Here is a 19,334-nt window from a genome sequence, read left to right as displayed (position 1 = left end):
AACAAATAACTGCACAATAGAATTAAAGCAAAAAATAAACACACTGGAGGACTATCTGATAAAAACTAATATAATGCTGGTTTGTAGACCATATTTTGTCTCAGTCCTCAGTGCACTCTTGCAGCTTAGCATGCAGCAGTTAATAATAGTGATGGTAAATTTGATTCTTTTTACTGAATCGAGTTTTAATGAGTCACTCACCAAAGTGAATCGGGTTTTTTGAGTCATTTGATTCACTGAGTCAGTTGACCAGAGAGTGCAAAAAATGTACATTTTCACTCAAACTTAATTTCTTTTCTCTTTTCATGTAAATCCTACTGCTAAGATGAGTGATTCTAAAAGAAAACAACAATTTTATAAAGCAAAAAAGAGCAAAAAAATGTCTAAAGGGAACATTTATCTTGTTTATTTTTATTTTATTAGTATTTTCCTTAAATGTGTCAAGTATATATTTTCTCATCTAAATGTCCACTGAGCCATGAGCCAGGGGGCGGTAATGCGCCTTAACATTGGTTGCCAACCAAGAAGAAGAAGCTGTGAGCCCGGAGGGAGGGGGTGAGTGAGTGAGTGATTCGTTCGCTCTATGATTCAGCACAGGAGGGAGGGGGTTAGCGAGTCCTGAGTGACTCGCTGGCTCTATGATTCAGCACAGGAGGGAGGGGGTTAGCGAGTCCTGAGTGACTCGCTGGCTCTATGATTCAGCACAGGAGGGAGGGGTTAGCGAGTCCTGAGTGACTCGCTGGCTCTACGATTCAGCACAGGAGGGAGGGGGTGAGCGAGTCCTGAGTGACTCGCTGGCTCTACGATTCAGCACAGGAGGGAGGGGGTTAGCGAGTCCTGAGTGACTCGCTGGCTCTATGATTCAGCACAGGAGGGAGGGGGTGAGCGAGTCCTGAGTGACTCGCTGGCTCTATGATTCAGCACAGGAAAGGAGGGGGTTAGCGAGTCCTGAGTGACTCGCTGGCTCTATGATTCAGCACAGGAGGGAGGGGGTGAGCGAGTCCTGAGTGACTCGCTGGCTCTACGATTCAGCACAGGAGGGAGGGGGTTAGCGAGTCCTGAGTGACTCGCTGGCTCTATGATTCAGCACAGGAGGGAGGGGGTGAGCGAGTCCTGAGTGACTCGCTGGCTCTATGATTCAGCACAGGAAAGGAGGGGGTTAGCGAGTCCTGAGTGACTCGCTGGCTCTACGATTCAGCACAGGAAAGGAGGGGGTGAGTAGCTCAAATGTGCTGTTAGCATGTTAGCAGAGCGATGCTACTGTGAACCGAGGAGCTATTGTCTTGATGTGAGCTTCTACTCAGGGTTTTTTCTTCCAGTTCAGAGCAGAAATGTTTTTGTTAAGATACTGGATGTTGTGTTTTTCTCCACAATTTTAATTATAAGCTAGATATATTGCTGCTAACAGCAACAGGGATGAGTCAGTGAGTCAGTTGGGCTTGTGAATCATGATTCATGAGTCAGTAAAGTGATTCTCGAGTATTGAACGATTCGTTCATGATTCGCGCATCACTAGTTAATAACAACTTAAGTGATTACATAGGGGTAAACAGATGACAACAAGCATCGGAGTCCTGCCAAAATGTTCTTTTTGAACCCAGCCAGTTATTGGAAATATTGCCAAAATGAACTTCCACCAAAATACAACAGCCTGTGAACTTGAAAGAAATTTACAAGTACAGAGACAATATGAAATAAGCTTTATTAATTAGCTGAGTTAGCTTGCTAATATCGCAACAGTGGTTGAGTGCACAACCTTAAAGCTAGCGGCACAATACTTGTGATTTGGTCAGTGCCACATTAAAACCATAAAAAAGGCCATATGTCAGTTTATTAGGTCAAGTTTGGTCATGACACACAAGCTGGACCTTGTTGGCTAAAGTTACATTAGCTAAAGCAAACATTTCGCTAAAAGAGAAAAACACACATCATGCCATAAATTCAAAACATGTTCCAACTTTTGTAGCTCTCTTTCCTTATAGTTATAACCAATGTTACTCACCTTGAAAGCATATTCCAAAGAAGACGATTAGAAAACGTCCAAGTAAAGTGAGCATGTCGTTAACCGCCAATTCCCCATGATGCACCTCGATAGCAGTCACGTGGGACAGTTTTGAATCCTGCTGTGCTCAACTTCCCCACATTGTCAAGTTCACATAAGTTTCTGATTTAGCTGGACATGAGTTTTCAAGTTAGCTTTTTTTGGTGTAATTGGGACGTTTTTAACTTGTAACTCTATGTTATAACAACAACTTCAGTCATCTATCGTCAAACTGATATAGAATAATATGTTGAAATAACAAACATCTAGAATTACATTTTACAGTGTAGTTGGTTTAAAAGAGGGAGGATTTTGTCTCCACTCACACTCATGAATCACAGAGAATGTTCCTTTATTGCCTCCATCAGGCCTCCTCCTGCCCACTTGCACCCACATCCACACCCCTCCCACTCTCAGTACCTCCCTCCCCAACCACGTCCACTACAGCAGAGGCTCAGCTGTGATAAAGATGGAACATGTTCTCGGAGCTCGTCATGCTACACTTCCCGTTCTGCAGCACTGATGCTCTGATGCTGATCACCATCAAACTGTCAGCAGCTGAGGTGCAGAGAGTGGGTGGAGGAAGTCAGCACAGTTTTCCTCATAAATAATTTTCACTCCACAGAAATGATGAGCTGAAGGAAGATTATTTATGTCTTTTTTTTTTTTAAAGAAAATTGAGATGAAAGTAGAAAAACAAGTGTTTTTAGAAAACAAAGAAACACAACACAGTTGTTAAAAGGAGCTTTTTTTATGAAACACTGACTGTGAACGAGGTGTTCAGTTAACAATCAAGTTTAATACAGCACAGATTGAATCTGTGTAAACTCTGACTATCACTGATAACCACCGTGGAACAGAGACGCTGGTTAGTCTACAGGACCGTGGTAACACTACTCGCCTTTGGAAGTACAGGTCGGGGTTTGACTCCTGACCAGGGCATCTGAAAAAGAAGTAAACATTTTTGCTAAAGTTAATATTCCTAATCAATGTCTGACTCTTCTTTAGTCTTGTAAAGATGACTCTGGATTTAGTGCTACTGGCAGTATCGTAATTAATCATTAATGGCTTCTGGAAAAAGGTGGGAATGGTTTTGATGCTTACGAGACGCGTGTCCACAAAGGGAGCACAGTAACTTAATGGATTAAACACAGTTGTTATTGAGTCTTTGTGTCAGCAGGGACTCTGTGTAGTCCAGGGCAGCTCAGCTTTGGTTAGAATGATGCAGATTCTTGTTACAAACAGACACCTCAGGAGTACCACAAAGTCATTAGAGATATAATTAGATTAAAAAAACTAAGGTTTCCATGTAAATTCAAGACACATTTTGAGTGAAGTAAAAAAAAAATGCAAACATTACAATATTTGCAATTTATCAGTAACAAAAAAAACACACCAACCCATGTATTTGTGTTCCTTATTTTTAAAGTGAGAACAAATAATAATAAAGTGAGAATAGTATTTAACAGTTACTTTACCTCTGCTTTGGTTATAAAGTATTATTTGTAGGATGAAAATAAAACTGACGGAGATACTGGTGCAACATTGTTCTTTAGAACATATCACATTTAGGTCACTGGTTGAACACATACCCACATATTTGAGCTTAACAGTGATGTTAACACAAAGCCATAACATTCTCTTCAGAAATGTCTGGACATAACCAAAGACGTGGTGATCTTTTGTAAATATGAATCGAATAAGATGGAAGTTAGTTCACAGTTATCCTTGTCTGCACAGTGAAAGCATCTGAGATCACAACAACAACAACAACAACAACAACAACAACAATAAGAATTCCCATTCAAGAGACAAATTTATTTCAATGTAGCAGAAATGACAATCAGTCTATTCAAAGCTAAATAATGTTTTGTAGCAAACAAGTTGCAGATTTTTAGTATTTTAAAGACAATGATTGCCTTTAATACAAAATGAAGATATTTTCTTTTCAAGTTAAATATATATTTTAAAATATATGAATTATAATTAACACAGAGATGATAATTAAGTAGTTGTGGGTAATTTTGTATTTTGTGTGGAGACAATGGAAATATTATTTGTGAACAGCCAGGTTTACCTGAGTGAGTTCCTGAGACAGTCGTTGTGAATCTTTCCATACTCACTCTGATTAATCTGTTTGGATCGTGCATGTTTAATTTTCAATGAGTATCCTGCCTGCTGGCTTTCCTGTGCACGGACCGTTGGGATCAGTAAAGACGCTGTTGATTGATTTCGCTCTTGACTGATCACAACTACACTGCTGTGGATAAAGCAGCATGACTTTAAAGGATTGCTCCTGACACACACACACACACACACACACACACACACACACACACACACACACACACACACACACACACACAGAGACACACACACGTTCAGCTATCTTAGTGAGGACCTTCATTGACATAATGCTTTCCTTAGCCCCTTACCCTTACTCTAACCATTAAAAATGAATGCCTAACCCTGACCCTAAACCTACCCATATCCTAATTGTAACCCTGACACTAAAACCACATTTTGAGCCTCAAAAAGGCTTCAAACTTGTGAGGACCGGTGTGTGTGTCCTCACAAGTGACTGTTGGTTCTCACAAGTATAGTACAATGCAGATTTCGGTCCTCACAAAGACAGCTAGACAGGAACACACACACACACACACACACACACACACACACACACACACACACACACACACACATAAAGCTTCCAAGGTGCTTCTTTAGCATCTTTAAAATGTAATTTAAAATGTAAAATGTAATGTCTTCTCTTGGTTACTGAGTTTTTAGGAGATCAGCAGACATCGTGACTAACAGTGACAAACAGGTTACCCCGCAAAACACGATCTAGAAACATTTTGGTAGTTAGGCTGTAACATCGCCACGCTGGATCAATTTAAGATGAGCTTCATAACAGTCTGCACATGTGTACAGATTCCACCAAAGAAGCATCACAAACCCAGACACATTGAGATGGTCATAAAAGAGCAAATGTAACAACAGTGACACTGAAAAAACAAACTCGAATATACAAAGTGGCTTCTTTTAGCTTTTTAAAAGATAGAATATGTAACACAGGAATAATGTTATTTTTATGCTTGTATTATCTTCTACATTACATCATTACATCTGCCTTCAACAATCTTAAAATCCTTAGATTCTCCACATGTATTAGATACAGTCTGTGTACATGATGCCTGTAAGTGGCATCATGTCTGCCTTTACTCTCATTCTAACCACCAACCAAATACAACAACAGGACTAAAGTGTCAGCATAGTCTTAAAATGTGTTTTGACCACAAACAGCAGCACTGGGCAACACTGTAACATAGCACTAGTTACGTAGTTAGCTCATGCATTACTGTGATCGATATATCATGTTTGCTGACTTACTGGAACGATACAAAGAGAATATACTGTGAGTATAGCACAACTAAATCTATGCAAAGAAAACTTTAATGCATGACACTGATGATGAACACAAACAGGATTTCTTGCTGAGTTATGACTGTTAAAGAGGAAAGCTCCACTGTGATCCCAGGAAACTGATGAAGTTATATTGAGACGTTTGGAAAAGAAACATTTTGAAAACGAATCCCAATTCTAAACTCTCATTTATAAATGGCTTTACTGGAGGATTTTCTTTCTCTTTGCTTTTATCCTCTATCACTTATTCTGCTTAATTTCTATATCTTTATGTCCATGAAGATAAACGAGTAGAATCCAAGTTTATTCCTGCTCAGATTGACAGTCACCATCACAGTCAACATTTACAACAACATTCGTTTCAAAAGAATCATCATGGCAAATGTATGGTGTGTGAAAATTCCAAGCACTCGGTTTTCCAATTATAGTACATCCTGCTTAACTGATGCTTATTAATTCCTTCAAACTCATTATAGCATGTAAAATAGAGCTCCCTCATGAGATGAATACTAATGTAAGTTTCTCAACAGTTCAGCTGTTGCCAGCCGTCTTTCAGCTTAGAGGTTTGTTTTACGTTGCTGCACCTAAACAGAATAAATCCCCTTTGATAAAGAGCATTTCTAAATATTTCAGTCACTGTAACAGACTCAGTGTATTTGCTGGTGACAAGTGTGTGTGCAGTACTTGTACAGCGATGTGTGTGGATTATGTCCAGACTCGCTGAGAGCTCTGCAGTCAAGTGCTTGTAGTTGGAGTAAATAAAGCATGTAGTCGGGGTTCCTTCTGACTGACACTAAGCCAGCGGGGTCAGGCCGTAGGGCTACCCCAAACAAAACACCTCAACACTTCTTTTACCATTGCTCTTCACTGCTCGCCAAAGGCTTGATTGATTGATTCGCTGGCCAATCAGAGTTCATTGATCACAGAAACCCTTACCCCCAGCTCTCTAGGCCTTCTCTTAGTCCATTCATCTGCTGCCTGTCAGACGTATTCACTCGAGGACTGTAGCTGTGAGTGCTCACACTTTTACAATAACCTCCTCTGGCTTTCTGAAGAATATCCTTTACAGAGTTTCAAATGGAGGGCATTAAAGTTTTTATTTTAACGTCTGGTCTCGATCAGATTGCTTTTGCAGTAATAATGGATTTTTCCTGGTGTAAAACCCATAAAAATGGGATTTTTGAACATGATGCATTATTTTCGAGCTGATTCAGAGCTGTCATAGACATGTCAGAAACAGACTGCAGAAATCAAACATGTTTTGGAATCATATAAAAATGTCTGGTCCTTATAACTCCACATCTGACTTGGTAACAGAGAGATCATCAGTCACATGACTTCCTATTCTGCTTGTGCCAAAAGATAATTCTTCACAACTCTGTGTTAAATTGGTGAGAACTGCAACTCTGTGGCAGGTTGCTTTCCATAGCATCAGTCAGACGTAGGTTGTAAATGTGACTCACAGATAGTTGGCAGGCATAGTTTCTAAGAGCCATTGAGGCCTTCAGCCTTGCCCACCTTCTCTTAACCTGGTCAGAGAGGAGGAAGCAGGTGGAAGAGCAAAATGGTCTGTCTAAGGAGAGGAGGTCGTAAGGCAATGAACTGAACTGATGACTCATTTCTAAGTATTTTTATCAAGACTCAATTACATCAGTTTTGACTTTAATAGTGGAACAGTTTCTGCCTCTGTGCTGCTTTTAACATGAGCAGTTATCAAGCAGTTTCATCAGAGTTAAAGTTACTGCTCAGAGGGTCACACCTGAACCAACAAACATGGTTCCCTTTTAAACATGCTACACTCAGAAACGTGGTAGAAAGCACTTGTTTATGATGGTCAGAAGCTCAACAAGAGCTTGGTCTCTCACAGAGACATCTTTGAGTTGACTGAAAAGGTAAAGTGTGTGAGTGTAGACATTTGGTATGTTTGTGTCCTGGGACTTGGATATACCTGATATGTGGAATGATTCAGAAGTAGCTGCTATATTCTGCCAAAAGCAGAAACCACAGGGCACAGTACTGTTATCTAATTGAGATGGCGGTTAACCTTTAATGACCTGAAAGTCTTTTTGATTGTTGAATCTTTGTTTCTCGTCTGGTAAAATTAGCCACTTTTAAAAAGCCATTCACTTATTTTCTATGTATTTATTTTTTGTGAGCTGAACAGAAGTCTCATATTATTGATGACTGTTGCGTCTTTTCAGTTACTGATTGTATGCCTCTTTGTTTGCAGGGGGGATATTTGAGTCCATTGAAAGTGGCCCATCAGGTGCGGAGGAACTCGCCTTTAAGTTTGCTTTAAACACAATCAACAGAAACAGAACTCTGCTTCCAAACACCACACTCACCTATGACATCCAAAGGATAAACATCTATGACAGTTTCGAAGCCTCCAGGAAAGGTATTTGCTTGCTTGTGATTGTGTGTGCATATAAATAAATATATATGTAGTCACTGTTTCAGGCCCGTGAGCTGAGCTGCACTCGTTTAGGTTGTGACAGTTATAATCAGGCGAGGGAGAAATGGCTGAGCACTACAAATGTAAACAGAGAGAATTGATTGGTTCCAGGTAATGACTCAGCGGCAGTAATTCAAAGACCTGCTTGGCCCCCAGAGACAGCCAATAAAGTGCTATAATCTATCAGTTTTCTGTGTGCATCAGGCTGACATTTCAAGTCCCTTATCAATTATGGGCCATTATATCCTGTCTTAGTGATTTACTCAAGTCTCGTTTATTAAATAAGGTAATCAGAGTGCACAGCAAATACAAGGATATGTGTTGTTGGTAAGTCATCAAACTAAAGATGCACCTGTAGACCTATGATAGGAGTATATTTAATAGATTTAGACTTGTTGTCAATAGACAAAACTACACATGAGGACAAAATTATCTCCTCTTTGAGCCACAAAACACTGCTGTGAAATAATGTGCTTTAACTCTGTAATGCCTAAAGCTTGTAAAAACCAGTTAAATGGGTTATCTTCCAGTTTACATCCAGTATGAAAACGTTAGCATGGTTTCGATCTGTCTGAGAAAGCATCACGCCAAAAACAAAAGAAATCCGTTTAGACTGATTAAAGTTGTTGATGCTCATGAAGCAAAGTTACCAAAGTGTTTCCAAGTATCAAAAACTGGAGTGCAGACATGAAGAAAATCAAAGAGTCAGTGCAGGATAATCCTGTTAGAGGAAGCCAACGATTTCAAAGACTCTGTAACAAAATCTAGAGAGAGAGATGTCGAAAGACCCCATGACAACTGCCAAGATGATACTTGGGAATGACTTAGTCAAGTTGAAAATTGTTGACTCAAAGAAGAAGAGACCACTTCAAGCTGGACTGCAGTATGCTGAGGTAACCTGGAGAAGGATTATGGATACTGGGAATGCTTCCTTTGGTCAGATGAGACAAAACTACAGTTCTTTGGCCACAGCGCTGCTGCGTATTTACCAAGAAAGAAGGAAGAGGCGTATCACCCAAAGTGTAGGGATGCTTCAGTGAATCTGGAACTGGGAATTTCGTAATTGAATACTGGGTCTGGTTTGTTGTTTTGTCTTCCCACACTTTAATGATCCAAAACATATGTTGCTCCTAGTGAAGCGCAACCTCTAGAAGACCAAAGTGAATGATATTGACTGACCTGCACGAAGCCCCGATATGAGTCCTATTGAAAATCTGTCGGATGAATTGAAGACCAAGGTCCATGTCAGAAGACCATCACATTAGGAGGAGTTTGAGAGGTTTGCCAAAGAAGATAAGGCTGGGACTGCACTTACTGAAAACTACAATCCTGTAAAAACTTATCCAGTAAAAATCATGCACAGTTGCATTAGGGTGACTAATAATGTTGACCTTGGTAGGTTTTAGTTTCTGTGAAATAATATGTTACTGTATGCAAAGCAAAATGATCAAAGCACACAAAATAAAACTAAACCTTTGAAAAATGACATTTTCATAAGAATGAATAATGATGAATTGTAAATAAATAATTCTGTCCTCATCTGTAATGTATGCAAAGCTGACCTGTTCTTAGAACTGTCGTAGCCAGATGTAATGGTTATATACATTAATGTTGACGTATTGCATCTGAGGAGCAGCGGGCTAACCAATTTAAATGCTTTGTCTCCCTAGCCTGTGACCAGCTTTCTCTTGGGGTAGCAGCGATTTTCGGTCCCTCTCACAGTTCCTCTGCTAATGCTGTCCAGTCTATTTGTAATGCCCTTGGGGTCCCACACATCCAGACTAAATGGAAGCATCAGGTATCAGACAACAGAGATGTCTTCTACGTGAGCCTTTATCCAGACTTCTCCTCCCTCAGCCGGGCTATCCTGGACTTGGTCCACTTCTTCAAATGGAAGACGGTGACGGTGGTTTATGATGACAGCACTGGTAAGACCGCATACACAGTTCTTGTACTGACAGTTCTTATCATATATACATTTAAAAAGCTTTGATAGTTTATAAATGTTTCAATAGCATTTCATGCTAAAATCTTTTCACTTGAAATATAGTCCTTCCCAGCATTGAATGTTCAGTTTGTGTTTGGGAAGAGGAAAATAGTAGAGTGGTCTACTGTGGAGGTGTGGACATGACTTTTATTTTTGTTGGACAAAAGAACAAGAGCAGGATGGTTAAGTTCAAACTGCATCCAGGAGAGAAGCAACCACATCATACTGCTAACAGAAATCCTTTTTTTGCAACCATGTGCACAGATAGCATGCTAATACAAAGCATGCTATCTGTGCAGAGAGCATGCTAACACAAAGCTAGGCCCTAATCTGCAGCAGGTTACAAACAATGAGCAGTAAGCTTCCAGGCTCCGTTACTACGTGTTCATGCAGGTAGAAGAATTATTGTGGAAATTACTTTAAGTGTCTTTGGATTAACTTTGAACTTTGCTTTATGTATATACGTAAAAACTAAAAGAAAGATGCCATATATGTCCTCATTAGGATAGAGATTTGTCTTAATTTAGGTGACTGTGGCCTTTAACCTGTTAACTAATAATTATGGGACAGTTTCTTTCAGATCTGTTTAAAAGTATTGTAACAAATAGATTAAAAAAATACTTTCCTCATTGAGTAATTAAGTAACATACTGCATTACATTTAAGAAAAGTAAGACATAAAGTGTAATACATTACAAACTGCTGAAGTTTTGGAAAATAGAGGGTTAAACTTTTTTCAGTCTGACCTTTCACACACACATTTTCCACTACAAACTACAAACATTCATTCATTCGTTTATCTTTCAGTGTAATCTAAAAAACAAAAGGTAAATCAAAACTACAGCAGTGCTACAGAATCCAAGCACTCTCTGTGTCACTTACTTTTACATGCATATAAATGAGAATGAGACTGAGGTTTTGGCTTGTTGAGTTCATAATCTGTGAGGAAGTAGCTTTTCTCCTTATGCGGTGAATGAAACCTTGTTCAGACCTTACTATGAGTCCAGTCTAGGTCACCAGATGACAAATAAGCCAGCAGGCTGGGTACATGGACCATATGCCAGAGGTCAGGGTAAGTGCCAGCATGGAGACAGGCTGCCAGGCCTCCCAGAGTTCCATCCAACAGACAGGCTGCAACTGAAATGGCCTGGATCAAAGAACTGCAGTGCATGTGTTCAGCTAGTGCATGCTTTGTGGAATCTGAAAGTACAATACAAACCAGCAGGCACACGTGATCAGGGAAATCTGCAAATAGCAGTGTGAAAGATTTTATCAGTGGTTTACTGTCCTTACATTTTGTTGTGAATAGTCAGGACTGGAGATAAACAGTGGAAAAGAGGTTTTAAGTCAGCCATAGACACATGAAATTTGTAGTGTTAGTGACGGTGCGTACACACCAAATATTAAAATTCTCTGTTTGAGAATTTTAATATTATTTCAAATAAATTTTTGTAATGACTAATGTCTCAGTTTTACTACACAGCAAATGTTGGCACACAACTTGACACATGCCGGAGGTTTCTTCCTGTTAAAAGGGAGTTTTTCCTTCCCACTGTCGCCAAAGTGCTTGCTCATAGGGGGTCATATGATATGATTGTTGGGTTTTTCTCTGTATTTAATATTGTGCTATCTACTGTACAATATAAAGCGCCTTGAGGCGACTTTTGTTGTGATTTGGCGCTATATAAATAAAATTGAATTGAATTGAATTGAATTGAATGTAGAATTTATTTCATATTATACTAATGAAAAAATATACTACTATATAGGAACACAGTGAAGACCAATTATTTAAGAGAATAAAGAGAGGTTAGTTTATTTTGGAGGCAAGCTCCATTTATTAAGAAAATTTTAAAAAGGCAGGAACGCTCTTTAGAGGTTTGTGGGTGACTCTTAAAAGAGCCGTTGTGGGGACGTCGCTGGGACTTCAAATTGGGGAGTAATGGAATACACGTACCCGTGTTAAGTAATTAAAATACAAAATAAGAGTAACTGTATTCCGTTACAGTTGCCTTTTAAATAGGTGGTAATCAGAATAAAGTTACTTTGTTGAAATAAATAGAATACACGGGGGTCATTTCCTGTTTCATATGTTAGGCTGCCCCTCTCTATGCCTTCTCCAATTTTGGTGATTAAACACAGCTGGACGCATCTTTAGCTCAGTTGGATGAGCTTGTAGTTATATATCGTATGGCTGAGAGCGGCCGGCACGGGTTTGACTGCGAACGCTGTTAGCTGGCGTTAGCTGAGGTCAGTTCACAGACTGCAGACTGTTAGGTCGTTTCTAAATACTCAAGTATGCGAGTCTGTACTCACGTTTTCACTAGTCAGGACTTCTTAAGTTCACACGGGAGTCTGGACTTACTGACTTCCCCAGCTCGATCGCTCTACAACTGGAACGGCAGTGTAGTTGATGACACCACAGCTCCGGGGTTTTACTGCCATCCCCTCTTAATTTAACGGTGATTGATATCTGCAATGGAAATTACACATGACATAAAAATTGCATATGATGTAGTAGATCTCTTCAAGAAAAAAAAAAGATAATTTAAAAATGTATCTTAAGCACTTTGGCTAAATTCTGTTTCATAATGTCTCATAAGCTTCATACAGTTAAGCACAATCACTACATGACAGAAACACAAGCTTCATCTCTCTTAATAAACATAGTCCACATGTATGCCTGAATAAAAACAAACAGGTGAGATGTTAGAATGCTTTTATTTTTATTTTAGTAAACACTCAAACCTGCAACAGACAGCTGCTGGGGTTTGGAAGAGAACTGAACAATATTTAAAATATAATCTGATCATTTTTGGAGCAGCCTTCAAGTATTTTGTTTGTGTGTGTGTGTGTGTGTGTGTGTGTGTGTGTGTGTGTGTGTGTGTGTGTGTGATGGAGTTTATGGGTGGGGCTTTGAAACTGATTGATCCCACAAAGGCAGTTAATTAAGTTGTAAAGTGGACACAGCTAGTTCATCCTGGGGTTAACAACAGCTTGATTTTCTGTCTTGGTGATGGGAAATGAGATCCTGGGTTGACCTACAAACACCTTTACCTGCTCAGTGTCACCATTTACACTGGTGACTTGATAGTAAATGCAGATAGCCCTGATAGAGGATACTGAGGGCAAACTGAAGCACTGAAGGAGACTGGTTTGAATCGTTGAATAGGTTCCAGCAGGACTGGGTTTTATTTTCTTTCTTGCTGCATTGCTACCTTTAGCTACCTGCCTAAAGTACCAAGACAAAGGCAATGTAGCAGAACATTTCTATTCTATATAATCTCACGGATTCTTCCTCAGGAATCCACATCTGCTGTTCTCCACCATGCCTGCTTTCCAGAATGTGACATAAAAGGGGGGGTAAGAAACAATCTCTCTTTGTGTGCTGCTTTTCCGCCATGAAGGCGGCAAACAAGCAAATCAATAACAATAATGGCCCTCCTCTAACGGCTCAACTTTGTAATAGCCAAACTGAAATGGCAGCAGCATGTGTTATAGCTCCCCCAGTCAGCCATTACATCCGTACAACAACCAGGAATAGCACTCCTGCAGCTGCTGCTGTTGCAAAGTTTGATTAGGCCATAAGGCACAACAGGCTGCTATATGATATACTGAGGATTTTCTTCTTTCTGCTGTTTACAGTATGGGCTAAATAATGCGATCCACTTGTAACCAACCAACAGCCAATATTGTTGGTTGGTTAGCAATCATTTATAACGGAGCCTGAACACCCACAATATATTTGACTGTGTGCTATTGTGATGTATCAGTGTGCTCCATGGACCAAATGTGTCCAAGCATCAGGTTTAAGGTATTATGACCAACGAGTCATTTTGTCTGTTATTACTACACAACCTTTTTCTGAAAAAGACCCTGAGTAGAGTCCAAACATGATTCTAACCATCAAGGTTTCAAGCTCAGTCTCTTACAATGACACATGTGATAAAGCTTTCTGTTTGTTCATGTCGAAACTTAGTGAACTCCTAACTGTTTATAGAGCAAGTTCAGTAAAGAGATAGCGTCATCAGCAGGTACTGAATGTGGTTCATTCAATTAAGCTGTCTGGCAGTTAGACTCTGATGGCGCATCACAGCAAAGCAGAATCTCAGTAGCGACAGGAATTAAGGGGAGAATCCCCCCGAGTGTTGATGCTGGTGGTGCAGATGAAGATGGAGCTTTTAAAAAAACACTGTTGAAAGCAAAAACAATCAAGTTATTAGAAAAAGACTTAACTGACATAATAGAAAATTTGAATGATACACTAAACCTGTGAGGTGTTTCCTGCTGAAAGTCTTCTTAACGTCTGCCGTTATCATCAGATTCTGTGTACACTGAATGCTGCTCCGGTCTAAAAGCGTTTGTTTGTTTGTACTGGCTGTTTGAAATTTGAGTATCAGATCTGTGCAGGAAATTGTGACCAGTTGACTGCTTCAACACTGCAATCAGTAGGTAGATGGAACAGATACACCCCCAGTCCCCTACTAGTCCAGTGATGGAAGGCTGTTAGAATAGATTACTAGCTATTATGGATGGCATGGATTTCAGCAAGAGTGAATGTGTAATAAAAGCAAAACATGACTAAAGCTAGAAAGATCACAAACTGAGGAAAATGTTCCAGAATACAAATACAATGAGCTGCTGATAGTAGAGAAATATTCCTTCCTTGAGTATGCTGTTGGTGTGTCATCTTATAACATCTGCTACAGGTAACGCCTCACTGTGGCACTGTGGCAAGTAATTACACCTGTAATCTTTGGAAACAGTACCAACAATAAGATAGAAGACAAAGCTGGACATGACAGAGCTGAAGGAGCTGAAAGCTACCTGCACTGGTTATGGCATATAGACTGGCCAAAAAGGAAAACCCACAAGAAAGTATGAAAAAATACAACCGCCCAGATCACACATCCTCTTACTTCGAAGAAAACTGGCAGCACATGTATGAACAGTACAGTGAACAGTCAAGCAAGCTGAAAGGGTGTGTTTTGTGACAACACCTGGTGTTGATATATGTGATACAATATGTGAAGAGTACAATTAATTACAGAGACTGAGTTCAGGGAAACAGATACTTTTCTCAGCATAAATCACTGACGTCTGGGTGAATAAATCTAGTTTCCAATAATAAATATATATTTTCTGTTTTAGCTTCCTCACATTTACACCCATGGACGTGTTGATGGGAAGGCAGCAGCAGGATGCATGTGCACATTTCTGAAGCTTTGCTTCTGCTTTAATCTTTCTCCAGGTTCTCCAAATGTCATTGAACTTAAATAAGCTGTCCAAAGTGGTGAGGGTCAAAGTAACCTTGACCCTGACTCTCAGCAGCTTAGTGACTCATCAGCCAGTACTCCTATCACACATGTGGATCGGCCGTCTGGGGGAGTTACTTCAACATCTATATGGCCAATGATGATTGATGGCTCAGTAAAAAGGAACTCTTCTTCCTCGTCGGGGGCAATGGACTAGAAGGAGAGTTGGATGGTGGAAGGGCTGCTCTCTTATAAGGATTATCACAGGTGGACCAATCTGGTTTATGCTCGGGAGACTCCCAGACGGCCCCATAATAAATGTTTAGGGGGGATGAAATATTCATGCAGAGTTAAATATGGATCCACAGTCAATACTGATCAGCGCTGACACTCCTCTTTCCTCCCACTTGAGAAATTTTCGCCAGTATTGCCTGCGCATGCAGATTTTTAAAGGCATGAAGGAGGATTCAGTCATGCAGAAGGGAAGGAGAAATATCTCAGATGAGGAAGAGCGTTAGAGTGCTGCTGCAACATGTGTTTATGATGAGAAAGTGCAGCAGTCAGGTGTGTCAGCCCGTTTTTATTGGTGTTAACTAACTAACTAACTAACTAACTAACTAACTAACTAACTAACTAACTAACTAACTAACTAACTAACTAACTAACTAACTAACTAACTAACCGTAAAACAGAGAGCTGTGCTAGGTGCAGAAGCTGTTTCTCTCCTCTGACAGCTCAGGCAACACAAAGAGAAGATGCACAAAGACACGTTTAGTTTTGCTCTGTCGTGAGCCTGGAAACACGCAGATTATGGCCGAGAAAATTAGGCTGATTGTTTTAGTGGCAACAGTGTTAGAAGATCTTTACTTACAACACTTCATGAATTTATATAAATCCTGGGAGTCACTAAATGGATCAACACAGGTACATCTGGACATGCATCTGTCACAAACACTTACTCCACTGCCACTGATTTTAAGATTTAAATGCACAGCACTCCTTAGTTGTCGAACATTTATTGAATCTATAGTTATGTCAGGCTGTAAGGCTGAGGTCCACCTGTCAACATGAAGCCATTCATTATGTTCATACTGTAAGCTCATGTAGCCTGCTGCATTCTTCCTGAATGTCTTCTTTCTGCACTGCTTCCTGGCTGATTTAGTGAAGAACTGTAAACTATTATCACTCCTGTAGTTATCATTTAGTCTTAGCTGCCAATAACTAGTGATGGAGGAAGATTTTAAGAACCAGTGCTTTAGTGAAAGTGCACAGGTGATCAATGGTCTCAGAGCAGCAGCAGCTTGTCTTGCACTAGTCTCCCATCAGTTTCCCACCAAGGCCACAAGTTTATTTGCATTGCACCCACTTCAGATGTCATCTGCCTGTTCAGTGGGCGTTATTATAGTAATGAGCCCCATAGATGTGGGCCGGTAGGCGTCTTCTATACCTGCTAGACGGTCAGAAAGTTTGTTATCATCCATTAAGATGAAGCATCACTAACAGGATGATGGGAGGACTCCAGAATCCATTTTCACTGCTTTCCGGTGGATACGGCATTTACAGGTAAGACCATTTACATGGAGAGATTATGATACGTCAGTGAGTGTCAATGAGCACTAAAAATGTGATGTTATGTGTTGAGATAGCAGCTTTGAGATGCATTTGTAGATATTGTTATGTGTTTTATCACCTTTACGCTGCTAGCTTAGTTACTGTGCAAAGGTATTGTAGTATACTGTCGTACAGTGATTACTGTCAGGAGAGAAATATCAGTTTCTCTCCTGACTAAGTTGCTAGTTAATTAAATTAGCAGTAAAATGGTTATTTGCAGCCTGATTCTGAATAAATATCCTGATTATCTTCAATGCATTTATAGTCAGTATGTGCTAGTTCCACTGCTTCATTCAAACTGTATCATATCAGCTCAGGATCAATGTAAAATTAAGTTCTGAAAAAAGTCTGGCTCCTTTAATCCTGCATGACAAACCTCAGGCTGGTGTTTGTTGGACCTTCCTTCCTGCTGGCACACCTGTGAGGCCGTTAGAAACTCACAGTAATGTTTACATCATGCAAAGACTGCCAGACTCTGTAATTCTGTAAATGATCAGTGACTGAGGCTGACAGTAAACACTTGCTGTCCTCTATAATGTATTTTTGTGACTGATTTATTAATACGTTTTATGTTGTTTGTTTATTAATAGAGAGAAGATAGATTTAAGAAGTGCAAAGAGAAACACTGTTGCTTTAATACTTTGAGCTGCATCAGCTTACAGTTTGGAGACCTGTGTTCAGTGCTGCATCAATAATCAACATGTCCCCTTCACCGGTCATTGTAGGTTTTGCTTTTGTTCTTTCAGAGATGGATTGAAAATTAAAAAGTCCTTAAAAGATTTTTCTCCTCCCCGACCCTTAAAGCTAAACTTCACCTGATGGAGTACAAGCTTCTTCTGACATTCTCAGAAACAAAGGTGAGCAACAATCCTTAATATGTGCTTTTAACATATTAGTGATTTATATACCAGCCTTGTATTCATTTTTCAGGTGGTTTGTTCATCCACAGAAGCTTCATTTGTCACTGTGGGACTGCTGTGTCACCTGAAAAACTCATGTCATCCATTCTCACATGATGTTCTGTTTACAGAAGAATTTTAGAGAAATGGATTTCTCTGCCAAAAGGGAAGGCTACAGTGTTTCCATAGATTACCTCTGGATGAATGCGCTTATTAGAGGAAGGCAAGTGTTTGCCCTTTTCTGTTCCTCAGCTACAGTCAGTTCTATCACAGGCAGGTGGTCAACATTAGGAGAAGACAAGAAGTAAAAGGATTTCCAACAGGCAACTGCAGTGAGGCCACAGCCACCTTACACTGAGACCAGAAAGCAGCTGAAAGAAGCTTTTTATGCTAGCTGTTTGTTATTAATAAAAAAAAATAAAAAAAATATTTATAAATAAAGAGAATTTCAGTGGATTTTCTGTCACATGTATTGTGTTAGCCTTGTGATAAACTGGCAGCCTGTCCTGCCTTTGTCCTGTGGATGGGCTTCATCCTCCTGCGACCATGAACTGGATACATTGTATTCCAGTTATGTCATCTGATCATTTACAAACTTAAAGTAGCTGTAGTAGTTTTTACCTGACAGCCGTATCCACACTGAACACTGAACTCAAAAACCACTGACTACAAGACTTATTTATTTATTATGTGTAATATTTATCACTTCTACTTCTTAGTATTACCTCTGCATACATTTCTTATTTATACTATTATTAGGCACGAGTCCATATCCTGACAGTGCACCATAATGTTGTTGCACATTCTAATATAATGAAAATAAAGTATCTTAAGCATTTAATCAAAATGTAAGTAATGACAAATTATAAAACATAAACCTGACATTAAGGAAAAACTACATGTTCATTTGTGGACATTTAGTTGAATGTTATTCAGTGACTTTTGCATTTGCCATTTGCAGTGATACACTTATTTTTTCATCTTCGTCTGTTCTATAAAATTATTTAAAGTGTAATGACTTCAGACCAAATGTTTGCTATGGTCATATTGTAGAAGCATTTCTCACGTATCAATCAGATGCTGTATAGTATGCATGTTGTAACATTATAGTATTATTTGCTGTATGAAACTGTGGCTATTCAACCTCATTAAACAACACATTCAAGCTGCATGATGCACATAAAACGACTAAAATCATCTTCTTGTTTTGGTTTATTGTCTTTGAACCAGCAGATAAAGCCCGTGGCATTCACAACAAGTCTGTGAAGAAATATTTGAGGCCATGCACTGAAAAGGTATTTTTATTACCATAAGATATTTGGAGTAACAGTTACTACAACTCTGTGGTTGTGTTTTAGTAAAGTTCACAGTCTAAGAGGTCTGCTGTTGATATTTGACACAGATAGAAGCTCATTTGTTCTGAATATAGTTACAATTACATATTTTTAAAAATACCTCAAACAGCTTTTAAGAGTTTGACATTGTGATCATATGACACTAGATATCAGGTGATGTGATTTAAGGTCATTTACACTAACCAGTGTCAGTGTAACTGTAACATGTTTTTACATTTCTGAAACACATGTATGAATATAAAATATAAAAATGGCAAAGAATGGCAGACCTCTGTTCATTGATACAGACGTATACATGCATTATGA

General features: G+C 39.4%; 1 protein-coding gene across 3 annotated transcripts in view; it reads left to right on the top strand.

Annotated features, from left to right (window-relative positions):
* Positions 1-19,334, top strand: part of grik2 (glutamate receptor, ionotropic, kainate 2) — a 348,416-nt gene that overhangs the window by 81,560 nt on the left and 247,522 nt on the right. For all 3 annotated transcript variants that reach the window (XM_063485023.1, XM_063485024.1, XM_063485022.1), the window contains exons 3-4: positions 7,698-7,865; positions 9,593-9,850. In XM_063485023.1, coding sequence (XP_063341093.1) covers positions 7,698-7,865; positions 9,593-9,850 — 426 coding nt within the window. The remainder of the gene's footprint in view (positions 1-7,697; positions 7,866-9,592; positions 9,851-19,334) is intronic.

Source organism: Pelmatolapia mariae, linkage group LG10_11 (genome assembly GCF_036321145.2).
Source record: "Pelmatolapia mariae isolate MD_Pm_ZW linkage group LG10_11, Pm_UMD_F_2, whole genome shotgun sequence".
Classification (NCBI taxonomy): domain Eukaryota; kingdom Metazoa; phylum Chordata; class Actinopteri; order Cichliformes; family Cichlidae; genus Pelmatolapia; species Pelmatolapia mariae.
Note: the sequence above shows the minus strand (reverse complement) of the source record. Positions and strands in the feature narration are given on the sequence as shown.